This window comes from Medicago sativa, chromosome 4 (assembly GCF_051527215.1).
Source record: "Medicago sativa cultivar Bolivia chromosome 4, Bolivia_mono, whole genome shotgun sequence".
Taxonomy (NCBI): domain Eukaryota; kingdom Viridiplantae; phylum Streptophyta; class Magnoliopsida; order Fabales; family Fabaceae; genus Medicago; species Medicago sativa.
The window spans coordinates 75,268,902-75,278,871 of record NC_140752.1 but is presented as its reverse complement, the minus strand read 5'-3'; the positions used below and the strand labels follow the sequence as shown (position 1 = coordinate 75,278,871).

Genomic DNA, 9,970 nt, shown 5'->3' with positions numbered 1-9,970 from the left:
CTCTTGTATACTTGCATTGCATTTTCAATAAAATTATTGTTTTACTTTACTAGATTTATTTATTTTAGGTAGCTCATCTTTATATAATGAGCAAGTAGTTTACTTTAGTCTTGGAGTCATGGAAAGTAGTCTTATAGTAAGCTTTTCATAATCTCAATTTCTTTCTTTATAATTAGGAAATGCATTCACCTAATCTAACCTTATTGTTTCTCAAATCAGATTATGATATGATTGTTAGAACTTAGCTAGTTGAAATATATAGATATAAGTACAACAACATAAGCTTGAAAGTTACCCCTCCACAATTGGAGGAAGACATGACACTAACATAATTTATGTTGATAGTATCATTATTACCTTAGAAAAAGTCATAAAGATGCTTAGTGAACTCAAAATTAACGTAGAAAATTATGAATAAGAAGATCTTACTACCAATAAAGGGGCAAATGAGAGGAAACTAGAAAGGTTTAGGGAATGGAAAGAGAAAAATAATATTGCCCCATCTACACCTTTTAAGCAAGTGACCCTAAAAACACCTCTGATCATTCCATTAGGAGCTATCCTTAGGGTTAGGAAATAAGAAAAATAAGGAAAGCCTAAAAGAAAAGAATTTGAAAATTGAGAGAAATATTTTCCAGACCGCTCACCATAAAAAATTCTTTAATAACAAAGGTCAATCTAAGGACGCTTTTGCTGGGAGGCAACACAAACATTCTAAAGTACTAGTAAAATTGTGTTGTAGTGTTTCCTTTGAAGTTTTCATGCAAGGTGAATACCCAATCTCTCAGGTTGAATCGCCCTAGTAACTAAATATCTCAGTTTCAGTTCCAAAGGTTAACCCAATATAAGTTCTAACCTAGAATCGATTCAAGATCAAAGGAATTGAAAAACATTAACAACAAAATATATTAAGTAAGTATAATTCCAATAGAATCAATAAAAGAAAGAAAATTTTCATGAGCACTTATCCAACAATTCAATAAAGGTTCATCTATCTATAAAATTCTAATATAAAGTGTTTAGTTACTCATGGTAACTGAATAAATTATAAAAAAAAAAAGTACATATACACAATAACAAATGAAAGGGGGTTGAAAAATGAAAGGGGGTTGAAAACACTTCTTTTGATTGCATTGGTCGCATCTTCAAACCAATGAGCCGTCAGGATCTTGAATGAATAATTTTGGATCAAAATAGACTTTAAAAAGAAAAGTACCCGTACATAACATGGCACCATGCACATGACGCATGACTTAAAAAAAGCCAAAAACTATTTTTTGTTCCTTATGGAAGTTAAATTTCAGAAAAAGTCGATGGTGGATTTTGAAAGTTTAACTTGCGGTAAGTTTATTTTGGATAAAAAACAATACAAGGGTATTATATTAAATATAAAACAAGAGTACAGATAGCAACCACGAGTTATAAAGGTACAAAAATTTGATCAAAAGAAACAACAGTCAAACTTCTAATTTACTAGTTACATGAATTCCGTTGGACATTGCTCTTTAGGCACCCAATAATTGTTCACAAACACTTCAAATTATTCAAAATACCCTAACCATAATTGATTATTGCTTGCATCACTTTTTAACTCGGTTTAATCACTTTTTAAATCAGATAAACCGATTTAAAAATGATGAACAATAATTAACTACACCACCGTTCGACAACGAATGACGATTAACTATTGTTCGATAGGTGCAAGTAAGCCATTGCTAGATGTCTATAGAGCAATCCTCAACTCCTTTATCCTTTTTGGGCGAAGTCAGAGCACTTTTTAGTGGGCCATTGATTTTGTTTTTTTATTGTAAGTAAAGAGGGAAATTGCTCTTCTCCCATCAAGAATTGTCCCAACATAAGCACATAGTGCAAAATAAGTTAAAAAAGAATGGTTTGTTACCAGCGTGAGTTAACTCACGTTGGGGTATACACCTGCGTGAGTTAACTCAAACAGAGTATTTTCGAAAGTTTGGTTGGGAGCGAGCAATTCTTGACGGGGGAAGAGCATTTTCCAGTAAAGAGTTTACTTGAAAACTTTCAATAAGGTGCACAAGCTTTAGAACTTTTAGTGAGGTGCATAAACTCCTTCAATTCAAGTCTCTTTCAAAAGTTAATGTTACATTACTTTTGTACCAATGCATATTATGCTAAATTTATATATTTTTTCCAATTAATTATTGTATCATATAAAAAGAAAAGGTAAACGAAATTGATACTGGAAATTTGGAATCAGGAAAATGAATTATTACAATTATATCATTTTTAAGAAATAAAAGAAATTGAAAAATTAATTACATATATATACCAATAAATGAATTGAGTTCCCATGGTAAAGGGAAAATGACATGACATGAAATAATTTTCTTTTGGCTTACAAAAGATATACTACTAGTCTACTACCCTGTTCCATAAATAAATAAATTTAAGACAAAACTATGAATTTGGAATATCATTTCCATGCTAATTATGTTAATGCTGATTAAGCTTAGAGAGGACAAAAATGGTAGCCGAGGAAGTGAGTAGAGCTGCAGCAAAACAAGCAAGATCAAGGCCCGTGACCATGGGAACATCATTGAACTTCTCTATTAGTCCCACTTGAAGAATCATCATCACTGCATGCCCAATTTTTGACTTTGCTTGCTCAATTGATTGCACTCCAACCCACCTTGGTGGCGACTGAAATTTAAATTTGAAATCATCATCTATATATGTGACATGTATTAATAGTATGATATAATTAGCTTATATTTATTATAGTAATGATTGTGAAAATGAAATTACAAAATGTACGTTTGTAATTAGGTACGTACCTTCATTATATAGAGGAAACCAGATGATTCTTTTTGTTTACTAGTAGTCCATGATCCAACAAACATGACATACAAACCCACCCCAAACATGAGTAAGGCTGTTCCTACCAGGAACATATCTGCATGCAACAAAAATTAAGCCAATGATCATGTAATAATCTTTCTTAATTAATTGAATCAAACACAAACCTATGGCTTCGATAAGCAGATGAACCAGATGTCCCTGATCCAACGGTTGAGACAACATATGGAGATAATGCGCGTATGACTCAATGACGAGAACACAACCCTGCATTTCAGAAGCCACATGTTTTTATAGCTATTAGAACTTTCTTTGTTTCACAAAATAGTAATAACATACAAAAAGAAAAAGTAGTATTAGTACTAATTAAGAGGAAATAAGGCTTGATTTTTTACCTCAAGAAAACACAATACTGAACCAAGTAAAGATCCAGCTACGGCGAACAATGTAAAAAATCTGCAATCCATGATGGCCTGCACAAGTGATCAAAGTGAGACGAAAAAAACATGAGAGACCAAATTGTATAATGATTGTAATTTAAGAGAGTAAAATGAAACGAAACGGACTTAAGTGACTAAAGCGAAACTTATTTAGCCAAATTTTTTAGTGTTAAAGTAGATTATTTGTCAATTGTGCTACGTGATATTTTTGGGAGTACTGTTAAAGGAAAGATTTGGTTTGCCTTATGCCTGGGCTAGGACTATGTCAAAGATGGAACATCTTGAGCATGGCCCTCAAGTGGCCCAACTCTTGACACCTTGAGCATGACCCAAGTGGTCCGATTAATGACTCAATGGATCATGAATAAGTACTCTAATATCGTCTTAATTCTTAAAATTTGTGTTGGAGCCTAATTAACTCAATCATTATAAAATCGGCTTTGTAAGATAAGGACCGTCCACCTCTTATAAAAACATTTTTAAGTCATATATCTGACACGAGACAACAGGAGAAAAGTATTTAAAAAATAAAAAGAAGAGAAATTGTCGAAGTACCTTTTCAATGAGCATTTGGGGATGTAAATTCCGCGTGATCTTCCTATTAATCACAGCACCCCGGAAAAGAACCACCAGCATAGCATTGCGAATACTTGCTATGATCTCAACTAATAATTCTGACAATCCTTCAGGAACCAGTACTGGCCGTGATACGGTTAAATGATTGGTGGTAGTCATGGTTGCCTTCATTACCACCACCGGCTTCCTTTCTCCTTTCTCAGCTGAAGCAGCTATGAAACTATCTTCCCTTAAACATGCCCTACTTTGATACCTTAAACATTTCGTATACGAAGAAGAAGAAGAGGAAGAGGAAGAAGAAGAAGAAGAAGAAGAAGAAGAAGAAGAAGAAGAAGAAGGAAGTAGGTCAAATGGCACCTTAGAGTGTTGCAACAATCTAGAGGTTGCCATTGATCTCAATTGAGTTGAACAAGTTTGGTCAAAATATTAATTCCAATTAATAGAATTTGAATGGTATATATATAAGAGGTTGGTGTGTGCTAATGTATACCACAAATATATGCATGCATCATGCACATGAAGAAAGAGACGAAGATTCGAGGTATATTTGATTATTAGGTGATTACTTTGGAAGTATGCTGAAGCTGAACTTTCCAACGGACTCAGCGAATCATCACATGCCAATTTCGGGTTTCCAATATTGCTGGATGTGTGTTTCGTTTCAATTTTTCAAAACTATTAGTCATATTTCCAGAACGTGTGGGACCCCTTGCATTTTGCAACGTACAATTGTCCCATAGCTGTCTTTTTTTAGAACTTTTAGTATTCAGATATTCAACATCAATATTACTCCAAAGTATATGTAAGAATACTTTACTACTATGTTACAGTTTTTATGGAAAATTTTAAAATATTGAAATACTTGCTTAAAGTTTTTTCTCTCCAAAGTATGTGAGAATACTTTATGTTATATTGTAACAATTATTATTACAAAATATTGAAATCACGTGTCGTTCTTCTATCGTTGTAACAATGACTAATCGTTGTCTCTTTTATTTAAGCGACTCAAATCCCTCATTGCCAACTTATTGTTGGTAATTATGTGACCATTTTAATTGCAAATGTCGTGAAATATTGACTTGAAAACAAAAGTAGTCTAGGATCTATTTACAAATTGGTTATAGATAGAGTTTTTTTTAACTCGATATTACCTAAAGAGAGAACTTTTAGAAAAATTAATGATCGAGAGTTTTTGGGTGAGAAATATTTCATTAGAGGATGATTCAAACTTTCTTTTTTGTCTTCTTAAAAGATCTTCATGGAATGAGAGAATGAACACAAATTTGTAAAAATTAAAGTTTATTATTGAAGTTAATTTCTTATAACTTTTTTTGGTCAAGACTTTTTTTTATATTTATTGTAAATACTCATTGACTTTTTTTTATATTTATTGTAAATACTCATTGACAATGGATTGCATAATTGCCTCTCTCTTTATTTGGTGGTGTCCGAGGTTTGAACCTCAGACCTTGCATATATTATGCATTGTCCTCCTTTTTTTTAGGGAAATTATGTATTGTCCTTGCCAATTGAACTAAACTCACGTGTATAATTGCCTCTCTCTGATACATATATTAATTAGACCGAAGCACCGAACTGGTTAAACAAAATTGATGTGTTTGTTTTTCTTCTCATTTACCTTTGTTCTTTGCTTTGGTTGCAAGATTCGTATACTTGTTTTTATTCTCACTTGATATTTAGTAATTGTGTTGTGTTTCTTCTTCGTGGTAGCATGGCAGCCGCCAAGCTGTCCTTTGTGACTGTTTAACGGGTTCGCCAAGGCAATGAAAACAGGAGAATTGTTTTTGGAGTATTGTGTATTATATTTCAGCGCATACCTTTTTTATGTATGACCAACAAATCAATGTTGATGTATATAGACACAATTTCCACTCACATCACAAAAAAGAAAAAGAAATGACTAAAACAAAAAAAAAAATACAATTTTGCCAACCCAGTGGAATCCAAACTCCAAATACAGGGTTGCCGTCCACTTGTCTTTTTCTTTTAATTTTTGCAAACAAAAGCAACCGTTGTTATTTTTGTTAAACTTCATAATAATCACTCCAATCTTTTTCTTTTGATTACCTAATCACTCCAATCAATATGTCATCCTCCAAATTACCAAGACACGTTACCACTTCATATATTTTTGTAGTTTTTAATATTTTAAAAATACTAATGGCTTTAAAAAAACAAAATTTTGTAAAAAAAGATAAATTGGTCTGGACTGACCTAAAACTCAAACTCGATGCACACAAGGCTTTGTTGCATCTTGGCCCGAACATAATTGACTTAGAGAAAGGTCCAAATATATCGAGTTCTCACTAATGGTCGACTTCCACCGACCCATTATCTTCAATGGTCTAAAGACATAAGATCCTTTGGATATGTGATGCCCCAATCATTAACACAAGGCAACGGTCAACAGTTACCCTCATTAACATCCACCATTTCTAACTACCCTCCAAGTGCTAACTCGACAATTATACCATTAACTGTATAAGAAGGTTCTTGGACCAACACTCAAGGTATATACTATTTATACAATTTCTACTTCTTAGTATTTATTTTTATGTTAACTTAAGCGTTGGAGTGCTTGTAAATACCCTCAATTTGGATCATGAAGGTTGTTGCTCAACAAAGGTTATCATTACGAGCTCTTGAGGTAAAAAATTATGTGTTTGCTAATTTGATATAAAAATATTGACCTTTATTTTAACTCTTAAGCTAGGTTGGATACCTCGTATAAGACAAACAAAATTAAATGATTTCAGTTTGACTTGGTTGCGCCCTACCTAGTTAAGTACTCCCTCCGTCCCGGAATATCTGACCCATTTTCTAAAAAAAAAGTGTCTCAAAATAACTGAGTCATTTCAATTTTCAATACAACTTTCATCATTCCCAATACAATATAACTCTAATTAATACTACTTTCATCATTCTCAATACAATATATTCCACTTTCCCCTTTATTTATACATTTTTCTTAATCTGTGTGAAAAACCAAACTGGCTCAGATAAAACGGGACAGAGGGAGTATTTCAAAATGTAAACATTTTTTTAAAAATTAAATATGTTTTCGGTCCCTATAAATATACAAATTTTTCGTTTTAGTGCATTTAAAGATTTTTTCCTACTTTTAGTCTCATTTTTTTTTGGAAAAATGCATCTAAAGGTCCTTTAAGTTTTTCGTTTTTCCCAAAGTGGTCCTTTAAGTTTCAAAAGTCTCAAACAAGTCCTTTTAGTTTTTGAATCGTTTCAAACAAGTCCTATTGTAGATAGCATAGTTGGTAATTGCTTCCTTGAACTCATCTTTGGTACCAAATTTGGCTCCTAACACCCACTTAAAATTAGTTATCTTTTTAGGTATGACAAATGGTGGATAATGCTCTTTGTTGCTATATTTGAATCATCACCATCATCCTCTAAAATGACTTGTTTGAAACGATTCAAAAACTAAAAGGACTTGTTTGGGACTTTTGAAACTTAAAGGACTTGTTTGGGACTTTTGAAACTTAAAGGATCACTTTGGGAAAAACGAAAAACTTAAAGGACTTTTAGATGCATTTGACCTTTTTTTTTTCATCATCGCATGTGGCTCAAACTTTTAACTCAACTCATGTGTAGCCTTCATATTTTTGGACAAATTTTTTTAAAAAATGTTTAGAATATTATAAGAATCTATTTGAAAAAATTTAATTTTTTTGAACAAAACATGAATTAAATAGATTTTCTTTTATGTTTTTGACACCTAAAAATTCATATTTAATTCATGTTTTGTTAAAAAATTCTAATTTTTTTAAGACTTTGTTATAATATTATGTACATTCCTATAAAATTTAATAAAAATGAAACGAGCAAAAGTGGTCATTGTAAACTTTTGAGAGATTTAAAGTCAAAGATATTTAACCCTTTTTTAATTAGTTAAAATATATTATTATTGAATTAAAAAAAAATAGAAGCATGAGCTGTTTCAATTACTCCCATTTCCATGTTCTGCCCAGTTACATTCATTCGCTTCCAAACGCCAGAACAGATTTATATGAGGAGGATTCGGATTTTAAAAAATAAAAAAAATGAACCTGACGTGAATCGAACACGCAACCTTCTGATCTGGAGTCAGACGCGCTACCATTGCGCCACAGATCCACATGTTGAAAACTTATGGAGTTGTATGTACATAACACTTTTTACGTCATTTTCTTCTCCATACTTCTTTGAAACTACGTGCTTTGGTTACATGACTGAAGATTATTGAATGCTTCATCTAGCTACCTTGGATATAGATTCATTATCACAAGCTTAACATACTGTATTTCATTTATCATATCTTGAAACATTGAACTCTGTCAAAAAAATCTTGAAACATTTGAACATTGAGAAGCATGTTTTGTACCTTATCCCAAATAAATGTTGTTTTAATCAGCTGCCTCTGCCATTTCAACGTCCATATTTAAAAGTGTTATATACAATTATTGGAAATTTATTTTCTATCAGTTGAGCCTTTGCTTTGGATTCCTTATCAGTGCTTAAACTACAACTCTATTGGTATTTCTGTCTTACAACATTCTTTTTTCTTCTATACTTTAGAGAAAAGAGAGATAATCCAGTTTCATGTAAAATCCAAGAGTGTGTATGAATTTGGATGATGGATTATTTTGAAGTAATGTAACTTTAGAGGGCAATCCAAATTCTTCTATGTAAAATTCAGTTAGAATGATAAATTTTAAGAATTTTGAAAATGAAGGAGTTTTATAAAATATTTTGTCAAAATTGTAGTTTTGGAATTTCAAATTTATCATCTAAAAATTAAGAATTTGAAATTTCTTTCTTACCTAATAAAAGTGGATCTCAAATTGATCATAATAATTCTTCCAAATAATGTAAGTTTGTCCCTATATTTTTTCTAATTTTATAAATTATTCCTTATAAATTTAAAAATGTAAATTGGTCTTTATAAGTTTTCAAAAAATTACAAATTAGTCCCTTTAAATTTTTAAATTGAAAATTGATACCAATTTTTTAAAATTTTGTAAATTGACCCTATTTTTCGTATTTTTTAAATTGATCTAAAACTTTTAAATTTTATAAAAATATCCCAACAAAATTTAATGAATTTTTTTATTACTTTGTCCAAACAAAAAAATAAAATAAAAGGGAATTTAAATAAATGGAAAACTGAGTTATGTTTACGATAACAGTCCAAACACACTGTGTGTTGATTTTGTATGGATGGAAGATTATGTGATGTAGAGATATATAAACAATGCATATTTTATTTGACGGTATTGAGAACTTAGGAACTATTTTTTGAATCAAGAGAACTTAGGAATTTAACTATTTTATATTTTAAGAGGCCAAAACAAAATCTATTAATAAACCTCCCTTTAAAGCACATTGTGTGCATAAAAGAGATTAAAAAGTGTAATAATACAAGAAACGAGCACAAAGCTAAATACCAAATTACACAGTGATTAACTCCCTACAAGCTAAGGGATTAGACCACCAAAAATGATAGTCGACAAAAGGGTGTGGTTTATGAATCTTCAACCACCATCATGAATGAAACTTAATGTGTTCGAGAAGTTGCTCAATGCTATCGCTTTGTTGCGAAAAATTATAGCATTGTGCTCTTTCCAAATGATCTATATACAAGTCAAGATTACCTGAATTGAGGAGCAAATATTAACACATGACCGCCACTGAATTGCAGAGCTTGGTCACCAATGTAGGATGAGTAAACACAGGAAATTCTCAACCATCGAAAAACAAGATTCTACACACTACCAAAATAGTAATTACATTCAAGAAATAGATGATTAATTGTTACCTTAATTTCCCAACCTCCACGACGATATCCTTTGTTGGGATAAAGTTCAAAAAAACAATGAGTAAATACTCAACTTAGTCCCTAAATTTTAACGCGTCGGCCAACTTAGTCCCTCAATTATACGAAATTTCTAATTAGTCCCTGAATTTGTAAATTGTCAATCAATTTCGTCCTTCTGTCCAAACGGAGGGTTAACGGGCTGACGTGGCCGTTAACCTCTCACATGTCATACGCCACGTAGGCAGGGACTAATTTGGCCGAAAATAACAAACATTTTGAAGGACTAAAT

The 9,970-nt window shown here is 31.6% G+C and overlaps 1 protein-coding gene and 1 non-coding gene across 2 annotated transcripts; both read right to left on the bottom strand.

The window, feature by feature from the left end:
• Window positions 1-2,200: 2,200 nt before the first annotated feature.
• Window positions 2,201-4,355, bottom strand: LOC146931901 (uncharacterized). The gene is made up of 5 exons (XM_085703478.1): window positions 3,828-4,355; window positions 3,228-3,305; window positions 3,000-3,099; window positions 2,811-2,929; window positions 2,201-2,676 (listed from the first exon to the last, which is right to left on the bottom strand). Exons 1-5 carry the CDS (start codon window positions 4,236-4,238, stop codon window positions 2,470-2,472), a joined length of 915 nt encoding a protein of 304 aa, XP_085559604.1. The 5' UTR covers window positions 4,239-4,355; the 3' UTR covers window positions 2,201-2,469.
• Window positions 4,356-7,928: 3,573 nt separating this feature from the next.
• TRNAW-CCA (transfer RNA tryptophan (anticodon CCA)) lies at window positions 7,929-8,000 on the bottom strand. Its single transcript has one exon. It is a non-coding gene; the product is annotated as a tRNA-Trp (tRNA).
• Window positions 8,001-9,970: the final 1,970 nt, after the last annotated feature.